This window comes from Pseudorasbora parva, chromosome 17 (assembly GCF_024679245.1).
Source record: "Pseudorasbora parva isolate DD20220531a chromosome 17, ASM2467924v1, whole genome shotgun sequence".
Classification (NCBI taxonomy): domain Eukaryota; kingdom Metazoa; phylum Chordata; class Actinopteri; order Cypriniformes; family Gobionidae; genus Pseudorasbora; species Pseudorasbora parva.
The window spans coordinates 25,323,374-25,346,668 of record NC_090188.1 but is presented as its reverse complement, the minus strand read 5'-3'; the positions used below and the strand labels follow the sequence as shown (position 1 = coordinate 25,346,668).

Genomic DNA, 23,295 nt, shown 5'->3' with positions numbered 1-23,295 from the left:
GGTCTTGAGTCGCGGACAGGTCGCAATCGCGGCAGTCTTATCAATTTGGGGACGCACCTGCCCATGGCCCAAGTGGAAGCCCAGATACCTTACTTCCACCCACCCAATTGCACACTTCTTCGGATTGGCCGTAAGCCCCGCTCCCCTCAGCGATCTCAGGACCGCCCTGACATGCTGCATATGCCGCTGCCAATCGTTACTGTAGATCACGATATCATCCAGGTAGGCAGCAGCATATGCGGTATGGGGACACAAAATCCTGTCCATGAGACGCTGAAAGGTCGCGGGAGCCCCGAACAAACCGAATGGAAGTGTGACAAATTGGTGCAATCCAAACAGCGTGGTGAAAGCTGTCTTTTCTTTGGACAATGGAGACAAAGGGTTCTTCCAATAGCCCTTTGTTAATTCCAATGCCGAATAAAAGTGAGCCGTGCCCAGCCGATCAAGCAACTCGTCAACCCGCGGCATTGGATACGTGTCGAATTTCGACACAGCATTCACCTTGCGATAGTCCACTCAGAACCGGACCGAGCCGTCGGTTTTAGGAACCAAAACTATCGGGCTCGCCCAGTCACTGTTGGACTCCTCTATTACCCCCATGTCGAGCATCGCCCCTAATTCTTCCTGAACCACCTTTTTCTTGTGTTCAGGTAATCGATACGGCCGGCTGCGAACTACCATGCCCGGCTCGGTCTCAATATGGTGCTGAATCAAGTTAGTACGACCCAGTAGGGGCGAGAACACGTCGGCAAACTCAGCCTGTAACTTTGATAAATCAGTGAGTTGGGACGGTGAGAGGTGATCTCCACCAGGGGCCAGCGTGACTGATTGTGCCTTGATGCTCGCCTCTGGCCCGAGATCATCCTCCCCCCCGATCACCGTTGCCAACAACACTGATTCGACCTCATTCCATTTTTTAAGGAGATTGAGGTGATAAATTTGACGAGCCCCGTTCCTATCGGACCGTATCACTTCATAATCGAGATCCCCGACTTAACATGCGACCTCAAACGGCCCCTGCCACTTAGACATTAATTTTGAGCTCGACGTGGGGAGTAATACAAGCACTTTCTCTCCCGGTGTGAATTTGCGTAGTTTAGCTCCCCTGTTATATGACCGGCTCTGGCAGTCCTGGGCTTGCAACAAATTCTCCCTGGATAGCCGCCCCAGTGTGTGGAGTTTTGTTCGCAAGTCCAGCACATATTGAATTTCATTTTTCGCCAAAGAAGGTCCCTCCTCCCAAGTTTCTCGCAGGACATCCAGAAGAGAAGCTCGAAGGGGGAAAACCCCGTGGAGGCTTGCGGGACCTCCCGCACGGCGAATAACAGGGGTTCTAACCACTTGTCCCAATTTTTGGCGTCTTCCTGTACGAACTTACGGATCATGGTTTTAAGCGTGCGATTAAACCATTTGACCAAGCCATCCGTTTGTGGGTGATAGACGCTTGTTCGAATGGATTTAATGCCCAGTAACCTGTACAGTTCGCGTAATGTACGTGACATAAACGCCATGCCTTGGTCAGTGAGGATTTCTTTCGGAACCCCCACCCGGGAGATAAGTTGAAACAGTGCGTCCGCAACACTTTTCGCCGAAATGTTGCGGAGGGCCACTGCTTCTGGATATCGTGTTGCGTAATCCACGATGACTAACGCACAACGATTTCCGCGTGCGGATCGCTCTAATGGCCCGATGAGGTCCATCCCAATTCTTTCGAAGGGGACCTGCATTAATGGGAGGGGGCGCAATGGCGCTTTTGGAGCGGCCAGTGGGTTTACCGACTGACATTCTGGACAAGACGCGCACCACCTACGCACGTTGTCATGAATGCCTGGCCAAAAGAATCGGGTCATGAGGCGATTTAATGTGGCCGCCTGTCCCAAGTGGCCCGCCATCGGATTGGAGTGAGCCTTCCGGAAAAGCATTTCCCGGTGGCTCTTAGGAACTAATAACTGGGTTGTATCTTCCTTTGTCTGAGTGTCTTGGGTCACTCGATACAACCGGTCTTTAATTATGGCAAAATAGGGATAGGTGACGGGCAAGGCGGGTTGGAGAGACTGGCCGTCGATAGAGCGGACCTGTTGGAAGGCATGTTTGAGGGTCTCATCCTGGGACTGCTCCAGAGGAAAGTCGTCGCGGTCCGAGAAATCAGTCTCTCGATCCCGCTCGGTTCCTCTGGAGCCGTCTCCAGTGGTCCCGTCTCAGTCTCCCCAAGCTGCACTCGCGCCGTCCCTATCCTAGCCTTCTTTCCCCAAGCGGCATCCGCACATAACGACTGTCCTGCTTCCTTTCCGGGTTTCGGCACCAGTGTAATAATGTTCGTGGTCGGGAAGGAAGAGGACAAGGGGTCGGCTTGACTGCTGACGCTTTTATTGAACAATAAACTCAAATCAAACGGCACACTTTCAGCGTGTGTATTCTTTCTCAGTCACTTCCGGGTTCCGGTCTTTTCTTCCGCTTCCGGGTCAACGTATCCTCAGGTCAGGGTGGAGCGTCAGCAGTCCCTCGCTCTCTCCCCTGCTTCCGATTCCACAGGCGTTTTATCCTCTCCCCACGCCCATTACTGGAACAAGATACAGGTGTTATCAATCTTATCAATCTTAAAATAAACACTTCTGTTTTTTTTTGTTTCTGTTTTTTTTTTAGCTTGTTTTCTGTGCACCTTGTCACATATCAGCTTTTAGAGATTGTTAGATTTTTTGTTATAAGTCAGATATGACAAGGAGGCTAGCCTGACAAGCCAGACCCACATCAAGATGTTTGGTCTGGAAACTCACCATAGACAGGGCTCAATCCGAGGGGCGGGATAAATGGCTGTCTTTCAAACTCCCTCTGCACGTGATAGGATAGCGCTACACCAACCAGAGCAACGAAGGTGAAACAGAGCTTGTTGATAGATTAAACATTCGCAGTATCCGGTCAGCAAAACTCCGAACACATCTTCCTTTTTTAAGAATGACTTCAGTGCCGTTCTTTGTTCTTCTCTCAGAGGAAAGCTTTACTCCAAGTCTTCTAGAGTCGCGGTCAAAGCTGATTCGAAAGACCGCCGTTTGCCAGTTTCTGTGTTTACTAGAAGCACGCAAACGCAACTCAGCCTTCGTCATTATGGCCCCGCCCACCGACTCTATACACAATGTGATTGGCCCGGCAAGAGTTAGGGGATTAGAGCTCAGAAGGGTATTGAGAGTTGCTAGACGACACTCGCGGGCAGATTAGATTTGCTGCCGCTAGCATCTAGATTTCTAGGCTACAAGGAGGCCGTTTCCCGCAAAAGAAAGTCTATATGGAGACAGTTGGTTTGTCTCCCAAGTGTTTCCAAATATAATTGTTGTTCACAGAAATCTGTGATATTAAGGTAAACGATCTTTATTTCTGTGGAGAGACTGTAGTTCGACTGTAGTGTTTTGTTTTATCCCGAGATGCAACCACAAGTCGTTGAATATATGCTGCACTGTTCTACATGTCCAGATTTATAGTGGTTCTCTCCTCGATCTATCGTCTAAGAAAAAGGACAAAAGATTGGAAATTGATACGGCTATAGCTTAACTTACGTCGTAGTGCTTCTGAGATGTTTTTTTTCTGGCGAATTAGAAATGGTAGGCAAACATACAGTCAAACATAATACAGTGAAAGATAATCTTTAAAGTCTATTTGGGGCACAATGATCAGGCATAATAGCTTAATCTTAATCACAAAGATAATAATATTAAGGTTTAAATAAACTAACAAAATAATAAACTAATACATTAAACAGTAACAAAAGATTTAAAAAAAATTATCAGACAGGCACGCATAAACACAATTAGATTATAACATTTTTGGAAAAAACGATTGAGCAATATTTCTCATGAAAAAGTGGATGTGCTCACAGTGCAGATCACGGCAGATCATAATGAGTGAACGTGTTTGTTAAATAAAGTTTGAGAGCTTGATGATGACGTAGATCCGCGACCATGGTGTGCTGTATTCTGTTTATAGCCTACCGTTAGCATTTTATATCTGACGGCTTTATTTAGGCTTCAGATAATCAAATTTTGGATTAACTTGTAAAGATTATCTTGATAGACAAAACGTTTAAGGGTCAAAACTCTTTGTTGAACACAGATCTTATTTTTTGCGATTTTCCAAAAGTCTATGGGGAAAATGCATAGGCTTTTGATCGAGGGAACCATAGATATCTATGGAGGGAACCCATGCGCCGCTAACTTCGGCACTCTATTCCCTAAGCCACCACTACTGTGACTGAGTTTGAGAACAGACAAATACTGAACCTGTCTGTTCAATATAATGAGTCACCGCGTGAGTGTCCAAATGTCAGCGGTATTAACATGCCAGCACTAACTGAAGGAGTCAAATTACATTTAACATCATGAGCTGATGAGCTCGTGATGAGAGCTGAGGTAATCACGCATACATTCACAACGCCTGTTAAGTCTGGCACGTTTTCAGTTCATGCCTTTGGAAGCTTAACTTTCATAGAAATTAATTTGAGAAGTTAAAACACTTACATTGCTCTCTGTCTCAGCATAGTTCAGTTTCAATGAATGCCTGAGGCTGCAGCTGAGTGCTGTGAGTGTGATCTCCCATCCCCCATGCGCGGGTGTAAAACATGAGGAAATGGCTCCCTCTGCTGGCTGTAGTCTTTAGCCTTTGGCCAAACATTCCTCCTATACAAATATCGTCAATTTGCGTCATTTGAGGTATTTTTCCAGAAATAAAATGCATAAATCTCTTGTCTCAGGGGGACATGAGGGGGGAAAGCACAATCATTTGAATATACTCCAGGGTTTCTACTGATACAAAGCCATTTGCTAATCGCTGAAGTATTCCTTTAATGCAAAGAGTAGCTCCTAGTGACAAAATTCTAAGAAATCTTAGAAATGTGGGCGTTTACTCTTAAAATTTACTTAAAAATCCTAGTAAATAAAAAAGTAATTCAGAAAGCATCTTAACCCTTAAAAGAGGTCTTAAAGTGAAATTTTTTAGGAGCACGGACGAGGAATTTTAAGAGGGTTAAGAGTTTCTTTAGCAGCGGAGAAAATGGCAGAAAGACAAAGAGGGAGAAGAGATATGTTGCAGACAATGGATGACAGTGAGTTAATAAGACGCTATAGATTAAATTGTGCAGGGATCATGTTTGTGACGGATCTTATTAGAGACACGCTAACATCTCCGACACAGCGCAGGAATGCCATAGCGCCAGAAATGAAAGTAATCGCTACATTACGATATTTAGCAACTCTGAAAATGCAACAGTGCAGCAGTAATGATTTGGGTCTGTCACAACCTTCTGTAAGCAGAGTGATCACACAGAAAATTACAGCTCTTTCAGAACCTCATATTGTGTGTCAGTTCATTTCATTTCCACTGGACATTCCCACCTTGCAGGCCCAAAAAGCTGCATTAATGAATATAGCAGGCTTCCCTGGTGTTGTCGGAGTAATCGAAGGAACCCACATCCGAATTATTGCACCGTCAGAAGACGAGGACGTTTATGTTAATAGAAAGAGTGGAACAATGTTTATAATTCTAAGCCAGTCAAATACCTTATATTAAATTAACCACATGGTAAATAATAAAATGATTTATGTATATATATATATATATATATATATATATATATATATATATATATATATATATATATATATATATATATATATATAATGTGTGTGTGTGTGTGTGTGTGTGTGTGTGTATGAGTGAGAGAGAACGGTAAAATTGCACTTGTTATTTCAAAGTGAAGGCTTAGAATAGACCCTATTCTTAAAAGTACTTATTTTTCCCCTTTTTGTACAACCCGCCTCTTCATTAAGATAAAGGTTTTTGTCTTTTCCTTGCTCAGAGTTGCTCTCAGATCGGTCCCGAATAGCTCTTAAGCGAAGACTCCTACGTAAAAGTTTTTAAGCTAAGTTAGGAGTTTTCTGAGAGGACTCTCAGAATCTTTATGAATACGGGCCCAGGCAGGGGCGTGGGACTGGGGGGATAAAGGGTACTGAGTAACCAGGGCCCGAGGCAGGGAAGTCCGTTTTCTATACATACACATACATGGTACGGGGGCCCAGCAAGATGGTTTGTACCCAGGGCCCAAAATTTGGTGCTACGCCACTGGGCCCAGGACTGATATATTTGTATATTATTTAAATCAAATGTTTACAGTTTTATAAATCCCTCAATCTTGCACTTACAAATTGTCTCTAAATATGAAATAAACCTTTTCAGAATTACTGCATTGTAATATACAAATACACACAAATTTTGATACAAGGATTGAAACTATTCTTTTGCCAAAACTGTCTGAGAGTTTGATCAGGGGCCATATTCACATTTTATCTTACCACTAAGAGTTCTCCTAAATGGCAGTAAAAGTTCTTAGTTACAAGTTTTCTCTTGAATTCTTCGAACTTCATCTCGTGAGTTTGCAGAATTCAAGCGAAAATTACAGTTTGTGAGGGCTATACGCTCAAATGGTATACGCATCTAATCAGTGCGAGAGGAGGTAGCCTAGGCTATACACAGCCGAGATCCTACTCACCTAATTGTTTAAATGTTCAAATTCCAATGTTGTGCATTAGTCTTTTTTAGAATATAACAAAGCTGTGGAATTTTAACATGTCTGTTTTTAAATGTTAAAAGTAATTTTAATTCATACAAATTATGTTTCAACTGCATGGTGGAATTGGCAGACGTTCCCTTGGGCATAAAGCGCTGTGACAGCGTGTAAAGGCGTTTTCGAGTATAAATATGCAGCTATAATGCATGTAAATGATTTTGAATGAGTACAGGAAACACGCATGCTTGGATCAGTCGGACGTAGTGGTGTACAAGAGGTAAAAACGATATAAATACTGTTCGTTTTCTCACACAAACTGCTCGTTTCGTGTCTTAGGCCATCAGTGTGCACTTACGATGGGGGATTGTTTAATTTGGACTTCTCTGTGTATGTTCTTTGAGGTGGTGACCATAGACCTGCATTATGTGAGGCACAGACAAGAACGGTTTGACCTAAAATGATCAAAATTGAAACTACTGGGGAAACAAATACTCCTACATCTCGGATGCCCATGAGGTAAGCTAAAACATATCAAAATTAAATTTCAAAGTGAATTATCTCTTTAATATATTACCTTCAAAAACATTTAACCAAGAATGTATTTTAAGTGTATCAGATATTGAAATTAAGAGTTTTGTATAATGTTTAGGCCTATGATGCGAATTTTCTGTTGTTTTTCATTATTACTTTAAGTTATTACTCTTTGTTTCTTTTAAAATACATTGATCTTGACATATGTCACAATTGGGCTGTATATACACACACGATCAAGAATGAGTCTATAATATATCATCTACAAGGCAAACACAGGTGAAGGTAGGTAAATGTATACATTGGCGAGACTGGACAACTTAAGGAGAGGCGGTATTAACATTAAGTGACATGGCATCTGACGCACAGAAGCCAATGACACGTCACTATGCATATTGGCACATCTGGTGGGACGTCCAGTCTTCATCGGCATGTGCCAGTGGATAGTGCATAGTGGCATGTGTCACTGACGTTATCGCGACACACTGACCTGACACCGAGCCGCGGAATATGTCGGCGTGTGTTGTGATACCTCCAGTTAGGAGCGGACTGGGGCAAAAAAGTGGCCCAGCCTTTCTGGCACAAAGCGGCTCATAACAACCAGTCAGCAACACGTCAAGTCAAGTTCATTTATACAGAGCTTTTTACAACACAGATTGCTTCAAAGCAGCTTTACAGTGATAGTAGGTAATTCATTTTGCTTTTGAAGAAATGTTTTTCATCTCACCATAAACTCACCAGCTCATTATGCACAGAGAACTTTTAAACACTTACTAACATAAAAATATAGATGCTATTTTATACAGAAATATAAATGCTATTTTTATTGAAATGCTTATCATTAACATTAATGAATGACTGGCACACTTCTTTAGGTTGTAATTGGTCTTTCCTGGTGCACATGGCAATTTGTTTTTCTCCATTGGTTTGGCTCATTTCTTGAAACAGAAATTACATTCTCAAAACAACATGGACAAACCACTTGGCAATTGTTCACAACAGAATTGATTTTATCATTTACGTACTGAAGTACATCTTTACTGTAAATGTGTCCAATAACCAAATGCAGAAAGGGTGGAGAGACTCTGTGTTTCAGCTGACCCCCGCAAAGGTAAGACACAAGGTCTATTTTACAGTATTGCACTTACTGGTTTTTCTCAATATTAAAAGAGATTGACTTTTCTTTTCTTTTAGGTCACTCAGTGTGAAATAACAGTCTGGACCCAGTCATGGTTAAACTCTATTGAAGTTATTGAACACATCTGCATGTAGTTCATGTTACTAATGCAATCATGCAGCAATAAAATGTACTTGTTATTGCTAATTATGGTGAAGTATAGAAGTTTTTTTAATGTCAACAACAAATCATAATATGAGTGCCTTTACCAAGACAATAATAATTTTGTAATCTGATTATACTCCGTTGTACTGAAGAATTTAATAAACTGCATTTTCTGATATGTGGTCGTCTTTTACTTATTAAAACATGATTAATTGAGATTCGTTTTTGGTTAAATGGCTTTTGGGAGTCATGCTGATTTGGAGGCTTGAGAACACTGTGCATTATTTGTGTATGTATACATAAAGAAAACAATAATCCAAGGAGTGCATGTCCCAGAACTGATATATTTGTATATTATTTCAATGGAATGTTTACAGTTTAATAAATCCTTCAATTTTGCTCTCACACATTTTTCTCTGAATATGAAATAAACCTTTTCAGAATTACTGCATTGATACAATAATTTTGATACAAGGGTTGAAACTATTCTTTTGCCAAAACTGCCAGTTTGATCAGCTTTATAGTGTTTTGTTTTTCTTTCCCTTATAAAAATGAGGAAGAATATTAAGTATATATTTGATCATGTTTCAATAATCCCCATGGAGTTTGCGTGACAAGTCAGTGGTGTACAGAAATGTATACTAATAAAATAATTGATACTAATTACACCATATAGTGATGTAAACTGTATAGCGGCATATTTTATTTTTCGGCACAGCTTAGTTAGTTCTCAGCTATAAGGCAAATCTTTTAATATATTACCTTCAAAAACGTTTAGCCAGGAATAAATCTTAAATGTATCAAATATTGAAATTAACAATTTTGTATAATGTTTATGATGTGAATTGTCAGCTGGTTTCCCTTACTGTAAGTTTCTTTTAAAATACATTGATCTTGACATGTGTCACAATTGGGTTGTGTATACACACAATGAAGAATGAGTCTATAATATATAATCTACAAGGCAAACACAGATGAAGGTAGGTAAATGTATACATTGGCGAGACCAGACAGCTCACTAACAAAACAAGGAGAGAAGGGAAAAAACAAAGGAAAGTTGTTAGGCAACAGTTGAACAGCATGATTAATAAAACGAGTAATAATGATTAGATGCAGGAAGGAAATGAAAAGAAACAAACTCAAAACTAAACATAACTGACATTACGCTCAATCCTAAAAAGGCACGACCTCGTGCCAATGTGGTAGTTACAAAAAATTGATTAATAATAGTAAATAAATATGTGAAATGTAGTAAGTGATAAAATAAGGGACTGTATTTCTCAAGTGTATTTAGCAGTAAGTGTTTGGATGATTGATTGCTTTTCCCTTGTATGTGTGTTTGCCTCCTATGGTTTGCCTGCGGTGCTCAAACAATAGCCTACTCTGATGTTTGAAGCAGCAGCTCTGTGTCCTAAGTTTTAATCTTTTTTATTTCCCCCTGTAATTATTAATTCCAAAAAAGGTATGTTCTTGCCATCACAGAGTTATAATGAATGTTAATTACATAAATTAAAGTGTTAAATATGTTCTGTGTTAGTGTAAAAGTTGGCTTCAAGTTTGTCTGTCATGCGCGCTATGATGCATTTTATGCTAATTTTTTAAATTTTATTTATTGCTGATAACAGAAACAAAAAAGAAGGTATACAACACACAACATCGACAATAAATGAGACAGCCATAGAAATGATAAATAAAAACGGTAAAGGAAGAGAAGAAAAAATTTCACATGAAGAGACCAAAGGCAGTGCAAATCCTAACAGTCCTTATAGCTTTCTTATTAGTAGATACTGAAATCACATTTAAATAATTTTCCATTTCCTTTAAGACAGAGAAGACAGGCTTACAGTTTGTAAATTGTGAATGTAAAATTTGCTCAGGAAAAAGATTAAATTAATAGCAAAACAGATATTTTCGTTTGTGAGGTCTGATTCAAAATACCCAAATATAACATTCCTTATATATATTGAGAAGCCTGGCAAAAATGTTACACTTGACCAATACAGTAATATCCTTCCAGAGCTTCTGAGTATAATGACATGACCAAAATAAGTGAACCATGGTTTCATCAGAATTCAAACCAAAAGAGCATGTTAATTCAATGTCAGATTTATATCTTTGTTTAAATTTCTTAACAGGATAGAACCTGTGTATAAGCTTAAAGGACATTTCTTTCACTTTATTTGTAAGAAACAATTTCTGCTGTAAAGACCAGTTTTTTTTTCAATTAAGGTTAACAAACAAATTATTCCAAAAGGAAAAAACTGGTGGAAGAGAAATCACATTTTTAAGAAATAGAGTTCTTATTTTATAGTTTTTAGCTTTCGACTAACAGGGGTATTACAAGGTTTGGAAAGGGATGCAGTAGATACTGAGGTGGTGTAATTACAGTTTTAAAAAAAGCATACATAACCCAGAGGGAATAGCTCCCATTACTGGGGCAAATTCTTTTGGGGTTAGTGGTATTTGGTATTCGGAAAGAAATTCTGATTATCTGACCTTGCTTATTAAACAACTGCTCCACCAAAAATAAACCATTACTGAACCAATTATAATAAATTAGCGATTTATTCTCGAATAAAATGTTCTTATTGTTCCAGATAAAATATCTCTTTGGTGAAAAGTTATGTTTATAAATTAAAGCCCAAGCTAAGAGAACCTGGTGATGAAAGTTGGATGAATTCCACCAAGTCGTGAAAAAGCAAGTTGAGGGAAAACATTCCGAATAGAAGACGGTTTGTGTAACGATGAGTCAACAGATTGGGAATCCAAATGCAATTTTATTTAAGACAACAGTCCACAATCGAAGGCTAGAGTACAGGCAAGGTCAAAATACATGCAGGCAGTCCGAACAGACAAACACAACAAGGCAGGGACCGTAGACAAGAAAGTAGTCCAGAAACAGGCAGGTGATCCAAAACTAAGAGACACTAACCATGGGAGACCACTCAGAATTGTAGTGTTACACCTTACAAGACTTCGCAGTGAATAGCAGAGTGAACAAGGTTTATACAGGCTACGCCTACACTAATCCGGATAAATTTAAAAACAGAGTTTTCATCTCAAAACGCTCCGCGTCCACACTATCATTTTCAATCGTTCTCCAAAAAGTGTTCATCTACATGTCTGAAAACGCTTACATCCCGTACTGCGCATTAGCAAATCCAAGACGCTTCGACTTGCGTCATTTCCGCTACTCGTTTATATACTCATTTTGCGACAATGTTGAGAAAAAGCACTGAGTTTTTTAACAGTTTGTACAAACTGACATTAATATTTAACAAGGCTGTCAAAACAGAAAGCATACAAAACAACTGCTGTACAATGTCGTTCACTATCTTGGCTGAATTGGTCATATGACTGCATCACATGGCTAAAAATGTGTCATCGTATTAAAAAGCCTCCATTTTCACAGTCCACATTACTATGCGAAGAGGGCGTTTTCAAATTTATCCGCTCTGGAGAGCGTTTTCAAAACGATACGCTTTCATTGACTTAAAACGCTGTCTCAGTGTGGAAGGAAGGCCAAAACGGAGAGAAAAATATACGTTTTCAAATGAAAACGTATTAGTGTGGTCATGGCCATAGACTAAGGTGATGAGGCTAATGGCAAACAGGTGTAAACAATGATGGCTGATGAGTCAGGGCAAAGGATTATGGGCAATTTTGATTTGTGACAGTTTGGTTAGGTACTGATTCAGCCAATTCTTTTTAAAAGTATTGTTGAGGGTGTCAAAATCAATAAAGTTCAGACAACCATTATTATAAGAGTTTAGTATGTAGTATGACTTGGATCACCCCCCATTTTATGCTAATGATGGAGGCCATGTGGTGTGCGCAAATCTAATAAAATATGTTTTGAATAATTAATGTAATAAGTACAAGCTATAAATTGCAGATGACTATGAGTGAATGTGTTTAATTTGTGGACAAAGTTTAGTCAATGGAAAAACTGTGTAATTCATTTCTATATTGTGACTTCTCTTAAAGTGATGCTTTGTCACAGTTTACTAAACATACTATTATTATAAGAGTTTAGTATGACTGATTTTCTCATATAATGAGACTTATTTTTCCATAAGAATTTTATTAAAATCTCATTAATTAATTTAGAAGTGGGCTTGTCCACAAACAGAGACTGAGCTGCATAGGCCAAATGGGTCCCAGTGAAAGGAATTCTTTATGCTTCAGCATATCAAGGCATTTTGGACAATTTCATGCTCCCAACATCGTGGGAGCAGTTTTTCCCCCCAACATGACTGTGCATCAGTTCACACAAAGCAAGGTCCATAAAGACATGGTTTGGTGTGGAAGAACTTGACTGGCCTGCACCGACCTCAATCCTGACCTAAACCTGATCGAACACCTTTGGGAAATATTAGAGCGGAGACTGCGAGCCAAGCCTACTCGTCCAACATCAGTGCTCGACCTCACACATTTCCAGTCCAGCCTGGATGAAGTCCTACAACAAGTCGAGGGAGGGAAGAGCTCTGGCTGAAATCTCCTCGACATGGAGATGGTCAAAGACAACACAGCTGATCGTGGTGCACAGTCAGAGAGCAAACCGAAGCACAGTTCGGAGGAAAACAGAATTGACAGAAAACAAACTCAAAACTAAACATAACTGTGACACCATGAAAATGGCCATAGATGTTGTTATGGCAATAAAGACAAACATATGAATGGAAATGGGACATTGTTAAGTGGTCAAAATATCATTGATCTCACTTGAGATCAGATCGTTTTTTTTTTTATTATTATTTGTTATCAGTATCCATATAATATTACAATATGAATATAGCAAAATTCACTAAAAAAACATTGAAACAATAATAAAATAATGACTTAAAACAAAATCCAAGAACACAAACAAACTCAAAATGTGACAACAATAGTTCTAACTTTTCAAAAGTTATTTTCTGTTTAGGCCTACATAAACAGTAGCTATTAGCCTACTTTGACATTCTCGATTAGATTCTTGCTTGAAACCGATAATTGTATCTCTTTTGACAACTGATCAGTGCTCTGCAGATCTTGCCTTGCTACCCCCTCTGTTGGTGAAAATAAATAAGCACTAGCCTACATTGCTCTGAATGCTCTGAAAAAACAGCAGTTCGTCGGGATTTGCTTTTTGCTGGCTGTATGTTGTCGAACCTGGATATTTCCGGAAACGCTCTAGTCGGGTAAAGGACATCAAAAAACCAGGATTGTCCCGAGAAAACGGTTAAACTAGGTTAAATATTAGCCTACACGTTTCTCCAAGCTTCCGTCTTTTAAGACTGTGTTTGATTTTGTTCAGATAAGACATATTTGCCACCTCTGACAAAAATCTGTTTCAAATAATTGAGAGAGTGAATTTACTATAAAACATGAAAATTTTAAATTCAGATGAGTTAAAAATAGCTGAGACTACTTTATATGCGCATCTGCCCAAATCCATAAAGGTAAGTAGGCTAGCCTACTATGTTTATTTTATGTCACAGCAAAACGTAAATTCTTTTACTCTCGTCAAGAGTACATTTTTAACCTAAATGTGTCTGCTTTTTTAGGTTTATGGATTTGTGTTTGCTATAAACAGACGGAAACCACACACTTTGGAAGTAGTGGTGGATACGTGGCCAGCTTTTACCACTATCATTGTTCGACCAGATCCAAATGTGAGATTGCGTTGTTTATATTGACTATACAAAACGTTCTCCAAATAAAACACTTTTGTGTCAATAACATTAATGTTTGTCTGAAATTATTAGAATAATCGAGCAAAGGACTTTATGAAGAAGGTGACTCTTTACAGTACAGATGAAGAAGTCCTGAAAAGAATGCTGACTGTGGAAAATGCAATTGACTGGAGCACATACTTTTTACTAGGAGGTATATCTTTCCCCCCTATATAGATTATATTATATAAAATTATTATTGCAACTTAATTTCATTAATGCTAGGATGTGATCTACGTCATTCACCAATGCTGAAGGAAATTGCTGCTTCTCGGGGTGTCAATATGAAAGGGTTCACTTTAGTGCACCTTATGATGTTATCTGAACCCTGTCATTTACCTGAGCTCATTAGCAGGTAAGATAAACCTCTATTAAAAAAAGAAAAGGATCTGTCATGAGCTTATAAATATTTATTTGTGTTTCATTACGATGCATTTAAAAAGCAAGCTTGATAATGCTTTTAATTTCCCTTTTTTTTTTGCTTCCTTCCTAAGTGACCTTGAGACCAGAGTGACTGACCTCAATGAGTCACATGCAGATATAGTTAACAAGACTTGGAAATTTGGTGGGGATGACAAAGGTTACAGGAACATACTGAATCTCATCAGCCATTTCCCCACATGCTGCATTACAGATGAGAACAACCAGCCGGTGTCCTGGGTACTGTTGTATGATTACTGTGCCATAGGAATGTTGTACACTCTACCAGAGCATCGTGGGAAGGGATATGCTAAAGCCCTGGTCACTACAATGGCAAAGAAGCTCCATTCTCAAGGCTATCCTATTTACTGTTTCATTGAAGAATCCAATCAACTTTCCTACAAACTTTTTAATAGCCTTGGATTTACAGAGGACTCCGCTTATAGGGCTGCCTGGTATGAATTCATATGTTAAAGTGAATACCTACCATTTCTCCCCAACAACCCTCATTGAAAGTCAATCAAATCAAAATTGACAATACTCTTCTATTTTTAAAGGGATAGTTCACTTAAAAATGAAAATTCTGTCATCCTTTACTCACCCTCAAGTTGTTTCAAACCTGTATGAATTTCTTTCTTCAGCTGAACACAAGGGAATATATTTTGAATAAATATATTTTGAAGAAACCAAACAGTTAACTGAAACCATTGACTTCCGTAGTATTTTTTTTTCCTACTATGGAAGTCAATGGCTCCAGTTAGGTTACTGACATTCTTTAAAATATCTTCCCTTGTGTTCAGCTGAAGAATGAAATTTATACAGGTTTGAAACAACTTGAGGGCGAGTAAAGGATGACAGAATTTTCATTTTAAAGTGAACTATCCCTTTAATGGAAGTGTTTATTATAAAAACGTTCTGCTTGTAGTCTTTAATCAAACACATTAACTTTCCGTCCCCCTCGCATGCTGATTACATGAAGGTGCAGTCACATACAAATATATCTATTTTATACACTTGTAAAATTATTTTAAAATACTTGTTGATGATGACATTGTTTTCTAGAACTTTCACTAAAAATGTTTTATGATTGAAGGTCAAACCACCAAACTTATGTTTGAAGATCAGAATCGAGGATTATGCAGTGCAATGACAATACTTGCCTCATGTCAAGTGTTAAGTTGAGTCATTGGAGAATGCCAGAGCATTTATATTTTTAATAAAAAAATAATTAACATAAATACATTTCGGTGCATTTCATATTGATACATAATTTTGTCAAGGATTTTTTTTTCTTTTTAATTTTATTTGTAAAGTGCTAAAGCTCCTTCAGATTACTCTAACGTTTTTTTCCCCAAATGGTACCAGTGAAATAATATTTCCTGGATACAAAGCTCAAATCACTGTTAGTGAACACACACTGTACCCCACATCTAATTTAGGTGAAATCCATTTTATTTTATTATTTGTTTAATAGCTAATTAGTGAAAAATACACATGGTTCAGCACTGACAATTTACCAATAAGCATGAAGTTTATTTTTAGACATGCACATAAACTTTTCTCATGTGCAACTAAATCACATGAATTTGAACCATAGGCTATAATTATTTCATAGAACTGTTCTAATGTGATATTGCTTACAAAGGACATAAATGACGGTACCGGCCTGGGGGCGCTGTAGATTTTATGCATTGCATGAGCACTTGTGAACTCTCAACATTAACTTGTACTAAACTATAAACCACAACCCCTTCCTGCCTACCTAGTGGGCAGAGTTGCCAGCTCTGTGTTAAAACATTAGCCCAATGACCAGTCAAAAATAGCTAGCCAAAAGACCACATCCCAAAATACAAATGATGTCATTCCCATACCTGCTGAAATACATATTTACAGTCAATGTTATGTAAAATGAAATGGTAGTGATAATAAAAGCACACTGTTAAAAATGTCAGGCCTCTCTAATTGAAATTTTTCTAGTGACTGGTCAGATCTACATTTTTCAGTTGGCCAAACTGAATATCTGTGATTTGATACAATATCATTCAGAGATTCAATTTGGCCTACGCATTTTTTTATTTGACCAGTCACTAGAACAATTTCAATTGGAGACCTGAATGTTGTTGTTTTTTTACAGTGCAGCTCATATGTACCATGCAATGGCCCTACTTCAAAAAAACATAACATATAACAGTTTTATCATTGGTAAAATATAATGAAACTATCATTTATATTTCAGGCAAATATAATGTAGTATGCATTATGTCAAACCTTTGTGTGTGTGTGTGTGTGTGTGTGTGTGTGTGTGTGTGTGTGTTGGGGGGTGGGGGCTACGGACAACCCGCGGAAACAGTTATAAATATCCCATTTCCGCGGGAAAACAGTGCACTTGGCAACCCTGGAACTGGGTCTGTGACACGCTGGCGCGAGCGAAGCACGTGACTCCTCACTATGCGTCTGCTGACTACAGAGGACCTGAAGACCCTGGAAGTAGACCTTAAAAACTACTTTCCACAGTCGTTGCAGGTTTGAAATTGAGTTAATAAAGTCATTCTAGCTAATAAAACTACTAAAGTAGTAGTAAATAAAATAGATCACCTTCATGTCATCAGCATAAGTTTGCTACCAAACTTAAAACTAAAAATGACTAAAATTAATTGAAGTAAAAGTCTTTATTTGTGACGCATTGGTGTTATATATATATATATATATATATATATATATATATATATATATAGAGAGAGAGAGAGAGAGAGAGAGAGAGAGAGAGAGAGAGAGAGAGAGAGAGAGAGACCTACATTCATTGATACACCTGATATGATATGATGATGATATATACTTTATTGTCAGACAAGTCTGAAATTTTTCTTGCACAACAGTATCTATGTTTACAGCAACACACATACATTAAACATCGACATACACTTAATCCACCTTCTCCATACTGTGAATTTTTACCTAAGTGATTTATTCAACTCTAAGGTAGCCTGATACACAAAAGAGTGTTTCAGCCTCACTTTGTTAAATCTTGGGACTCTATACCTCCGATTTGATGGTAACAATTCAAATTCATTATGTAGGACATGCTTAGGGTCAGAAACCATATTATTAGCCAGCCTTAACAAGTTTTTATAATAAGCTGAATCATAAAGCTTCTCAAGGGGCTGACCTACAATTTTTGAACAGATTTTTATCTGATTAAACAACTTTGTTTTTGACTTAACTGACAGACTCCTATACCAGATAGAGTTGCAGTATTGCAGTATACTCATTATAACGGACCTAAAGAACAGCAGAAGAATCTGTTTTCTTACTCCAAATGACCTAAGACGACGAAGAAAATAAATTCTCTGCTTGGTTCTTTTACAGAGAGAGTCAATATGATCTTTCCAGGATAACATCTCATCAATCATAACTCCTAAATACTGATTGAACATTTTCTCTCATTGTCACTGTTTATTCGTTTATTTATATAGTTTGGAAAATGGTAATAAAATATCACAAGAGCTTACAGAACAAATTCATCTTCATAATGTCAGATGACTTTTAGAAAGGTTTATAATGGTTTACAATCAACCAATCAGCTGTGAAATTACAGTTAAGTACACCATTAGACAACCAATTTAGGTCAACCAATGCTTAATTTTGCTCAGTCTGTGTTGTAAAAGATCGCATTAGCAATTCAAGAAAAAACACTTAAGCAAAACCAAAATGTGTGTATTTATATTTTACTTTGTCCTGCATATACAGGTATATGGATGTATTTTCCAACTCAACAGAACTGGACAGAGAGCTGATCCTGTTAGTGTGTTTGTTGACCTCTGGCCAGACTTCAGAGTTTTACTCATTAAACCAGAATTTCGTGAGGTATCAGGAATACTCCGAAATATAACTGATTGTAGATTTCACAATAGTTTAGGATATCTATATAATTATTTCCATTTTTTTCTATAGACAGGAGACCTTTTTAAAGATTTGACCGTGTTTTCAAAAAAAGACGTCTACCTCAGAGAACTGCTGGCACAGACAGATGTTATTGACTGGAACATGTACATTTGCTTAGGTACTTGCATCTCTTTTTGTTAGTTTTTTTTTAACATTAGTATAAATTTTGAAGGACTTTTTCCATTTAAAAAATAAAATTCCATTTACTTTGTCTTAAGCCGCTGAGCTTCATCACGAGAAGATGCTGGAAGTCGTGGCAATAAACAGAGGTGTACCTGTGAAGAAAGCAGCAGAGTGCCACATGTTGGTTCTTCAAGAGCTATCAAAACAGTCACAAGCTGACAGGTGAAATATCATCTGTAATCATTAACGCCACACTTCAGACATACAATTTTATGGCAGTTCATAGTTTAAGTCAAGCTATGTTGCAGTAATATGTCACTGAGTACAAGAATTGTAACTGAATCGTGTAACCTTTTAATGGATCTTTGGTTGTTGTCAGCGTCATTGTATCTCAAAAACTACTTGAAACTTCAAGCTTTTTCCTAATATTTATATTATTTTAAATATAAATGAATTGTGTGTAATTTAGATGTTATGTTATCTAGTACCATGAACATATTACAGAAAATATACTACAATCATTTTGTAAAAACGTTACTTATTTTCTTAAGGATTGCAATTGTGACTCCTAAGTGAAGGATATCAGGTTAAACTAAAATGTTTTCTTTTTCCTGCAGTTTATCACTGAAGCTGTCTTCTCTTAATGAGTCCCATCTTGCACTTGTCAACAGTAGCTGGAAGTTTGGCTGTGAACACAGCAAACGAATGATTAAGAATATGATTTTAAACTTTCCTTCATGTTGTGTCCTGGATGCAGATGATCAACCAGTAGCATGGATATTAACTTATCCCTCCTGTGCTCTGGGAATGTTGTACACGGTTCCAGAACACAGAGGAAAAGGCTATGCAAAAGCATTGGTCACCGTTATGTCAAAGAGACTGCACTCTCAAGGCTATCCAGTGTACTGTTTTATAGAGGAGGGGAACCAGTTATCCTACAGGCTCTTCACAAGCATGGGTTTCAAAGAGGAAACGGATTACAGGGCAGCCTGGTTTGTATTTAATGATTTTTAATTGGGCCACAAGAGAACAACCAATCAGAATTGTTTAGGTTGTGTCTGAGATGATATGTATTATGTAAAAGTTTTCTGATTGATTTAAAAGGGTTAGTTCACCCAAAAGTGAAATTGATGTCATTAATGACTCACCCTAATGTTGTTCCACACCTGTAAGACCTCTGTTCATCTTCTGAACACTGTTTAAGATATTTTATATTTAGTCCAAGAGCGTATCCAAGTGTATACTGTCCATGTCCAGAAAGGGAATAAAACATCATCAAAGTATCAGTTAGTTAATTAGAATCTCTTCAAGCATTGAAAATACTTTTTGGTCCAAAAATAGCAAAAACTACAACTTTATTCAGCATTGTCTTCTGTTCTGCGTTTGTTTTCAAACTTCAAATAAAGATTAAAAAGGTCATGAATCAGCTTATGGATTCATGATTTGGATCGCATGTCAAACTGCCAAACTGCTGAAATCACGTGACATTGGTGATCCTAATCATGAATCAATACGCTGATTCATGACCGTTTGAATCTTTATTTGAGGTTTGAAAACAATCGCGGAACAGAAGACAATGCTGAATAAAGTCATTTTTTCATATTTTTCGATGCTTCAGGAGATTCTAATTAACTAACTGATGTCACATATGGACTACTTTGATGTTTTTATTCCCTTTCTGGACATGGACAGTAGTGTGTATACACTTGCATACACTCTCAGACTAAATATAAAATATCTTAAACTGTGTTCTGAAGATGAACGGAGGTCTTACCGGTGTGGAACAACATTAGGGTGTCATTAATGACATCAGTTTCATTTTGGGCTTTAATGTGCATACATACAGCTTTAAAAAATACCACAAGGTCACATCAACAACCAATTGTTTTAAATTTTATTTCTATTTAAATAAGGAAACCATTCTATTAATAAAATGTGTACAATGTGTACAAAAACAACAACTATTTATTCTTTGTATCAAATGTAAAACGAACATTTTCAGTAAGACTACACATGGTGTAGCATCAGCTTAATTTGTTAAAACCCTTTTATTTTTCTGCATACTCTTCTAGTCGAAGTAGCCATTTCTCCCAGAAGGGCATAATCTGCTGCAAGTTCAGGAGGTGGGCATGTGCGGGTGATCCGTCTTTGTAGGCCACCACAATTAACCCGTTTTCTACCTGTGTACAAACAGAACATGATGGATCACTTCAATGGAAAACTTAAAACAAGCCATTTAAAGAGTAAATGCCTTTAGTCCCTGTTTAATCTCCTCAAATCCTCAAACCTGGCAATAATATCAATTTCAGATGATCTGGTCACAAGTGGCCAGACAAGACACAGGGTTTACATGTGACCACTTTTTAATAATTGTTAAGGGGAACAAGTTTATGACTATTACATACACTACAGTTCAAAGGTTTAGGGTAAGTTTTAAAAAACAAAATGCTGCAAAAAGTCTATTATGCTCATCACATCTTTATTTATTTGATTTTGTGAAATATTACAATTCAAAATAACTGTTGTCTATTCCATTTACCGACTTGTCAGACCTCTTTAGTGACTTTTTTGTTTGTTTTTAATGACTAGCGACCAATCTATCGACTTTTTGGACTGATGGTTAACGTAGTCAGTCTCTAATACTCTTCTTATAGTTTGAAAGTGGGCATGCCACTTTGAGTGACAGGTGGATAGCCGTTTGTCTGCTGTCTGTTAGTCATCACTTCACCTCAGCTCCGCCCACGTCCCGCCTCTTTGCCCATTTTCTGATATCCGGGAGTGATGAGCTGCCAAGATGTCAACAGCCAGCTCGACTATACTTCAGACTAAAATTTAGAACTGCTCTTCAGAATCCTATGGGTGACATCACGGACACTACGTCCATCTTTTTACAGACTATGGTAGTGATCTTTAATTTGGAGTAGAAACAGGGGGAGCGACTTTATTGCATGAGCATCAGACGTGTCATTTTTGCTCACAGCTGATCAGTTCAATTTGGGTTTGAAATCTACCTCAGAGTAGATTAGCTGTGGGGTAAGTTACTGTGGCTATGAACTCTGCTTAAAGCCCAGCCACTATCATGGTGCCTAAAACCCTGAGTTGGTGCAAACTAAACTGAAGCATACCCATTTAACCACCTAAACTGGCTTCATGGTATAGGTGTAAATGGGGTAATAGTAATGTTTACCTGGTAGCTGTAGTTGTTATCACTGTTCAAGGCTCCAATGTATGCAGCTACTTGCAATGGATTGTCATAAGTATGGCGAAGCAAGGGCTTAGGCTTTTCTGAAGTCTTCCAGTCAATGACACACAATGAACCTCTGTATGAGAGCAGATGAGCTTTAGTTTTAGGCGATGATTCAACATGACCATGACCAAAGTATAAAAAAAGGAATGAATAACAATGTCAATGTTCAAGAAAGCACTAAGATTCTATGTAGGATTCTAAAATAATACAGAATTCATATACATTAAAAAGTACAAGTTGAATCTGATTATGAATTTATAAATGACTTTTTGATTCACATGAATAACTCTCACCTGTATTGGGCAACGCAATCTACAATGCCCAGGTACTGTAATGAAGAATGATGCACAGCACTCTCAATGGCTCTAACTCCTGTAATATCATTCAGCACACGAGATGCACTCTCTATATATCCGGACACCTCCAATGGTTGCTCAGGGTCCTCTACAGAAGGGGTTTCCTGGGTGAACTTGTCCTCAATGGCAGCATGGAAAAGCTGCCCTTGTCTGAAAATGTCTAAAACACAATATCTGTTAAGAGGTGTAGTTATTTTAATATTCAATTAAAGAAAATAAATACATATTATTACTCAAGCTGTATTCCTTAAACCCTTCTTCTCCGAGTTCTGCAATCATCCTTCTCTTCCACCTCTCCAGGTAAAAGGCTTGGTCAGGTGGCATGGTCTTCTGAAGGATTCGGGTCACACTGGGCAGAGATGTATTAGAGTCCCTCTGTAATGTTATACGAGCCAAAGGTCCCGGCACATACTCCGACTGACCTTTGGCTTTATTTAACAGTGGATGCAGGTTTTTAGGTGCTTTGGGCTGTTGTGAAGGCGGTCTGGATCTTATTACAGGTCCGTACAGCTGACAGTCCTCATCCTCGATGCTCGCAGGAGTCTGGGAGCTGTTTTTTGAGGACAATACTGCGCGCACCAGAGATGAGTAGCGCTCTGTGTCCACTGTGCTGTACTGACTGACCTTTTTGCGTGCTCGCCATTGACAGCTGGTTGAAAGGTTGTTCACACGCGAGAACTGACCAGAGGAAAAGCCCATTGATCTCGCACACTTGCATTGTATCAATAGCGTCAATGCCTGCATTGTAAGCGCCATACGCAATGTTCTTATCCTGTTTCTATTGGAATGTGTGTGTCTACTTTCGCCTGCTTTGGAAAATGGATAGATAGACTAAAATTAATAAACTAACTAAAAAGTTAGAGATCACGATGTTGCTACGGTTGCTACATTCGTTTTTCAAATGGAGCGCAGTTTGAACTGGATCTATTGGGGAATTATGGGTATTGTAGTTTGAACTTCATCGAAAGTACATTGCACACGTTCCCATAAAACAGCATTTCCCACTATGCAACTTTTAGGACTAGAAATAGGTTTTTGTATTTAATTGACAACAAACGCATAACACATCCTCTACAGCTGTTTCTCACAAGTTATTAAATTTGTTTATTATTCTGTAAATTGAGTATGTA

General features: G+C 38.2%; 3 protein-coding genes across 3 annotated transcripts; 2 read left to right on the top strand and 1 right to left on the bottom strand.

Annotated features, from left to right (window-relative positions):
• The first annotated feature begins 13,454 nt into the window (after positions 1–13,454).
• Positions 13,455–15,309, top strand: si:dkey-76k16.5 (uncharacterized protein LOC566887 homolog). Its single transcript, XM_067421395.1, has 5 exons — positions 13,455–13,804; positions 13,910–14,017; positions 14,111–14,231; positions 14,303–14,432; positions 14,572–15,309. Exons 1-5 carry the CDS (start codon positions 13,730–13,732, stop codon positions 14,969–14,971), a joined length of 834 nt encoding a protein of 277 aa, XP_067277496.1. The 5' UTR covers positions 13,455–13,729; the 3' UTR covers positions 14,972–15,309.
• Positions 15,310–16,887: 1,578 nt separating this feature from the next.
• Positions 16,888–20,022, top strand: si:dkey-76k16.6 (uncharacterized protein LOC566817 homolog). The gene is made up of 5 exons (XM_067421026.1): positions 16,888–17,020; positions 18,245–18,361; positions 18,449–18,557; positions 18,658–18,784; positions 19,180–20,022. The coding sequence occupies exons 1-5, from the start codon at positions 16,946–16,948 to the stop codon at positions 19,574–19,576; spliced, it is 825 nt and encodes a 274-aa protein (XP_067277127.1). The 5' UTR covers positions 16,888–16,945; the 3' UTR covers positions 19,577–20,022.
• Positions 20,023–20,444: 422 nt separating this feature from the next.
• mgme1 (mitochondrial genome maintenance exonuclease 1) lies at positions 20,445–23,083 on the bottom strand. The gene is made up of 4 exons (XM_067421025.1): positions 22,399–23,083; positions 22,103–22,325; positions 21,750–21,882; positions 20,445–20,742 (listed from the first exon to the last, which is right to left on the bottom strand). Exons 1-4 carry the CDS (start codon positions 22,919–22,921, stop codon positions 20,611–20,613), a joined length of 1,011 nt encoding a protein of 336 aa, XP_067277126.1. The 5' UTR covers positions 22,922–23,083; the 3' UTR covers positions 20,445–20,610.
• Between the last annotated feature and the right edge of the window lie 212 nt (positions 23,084–23,295).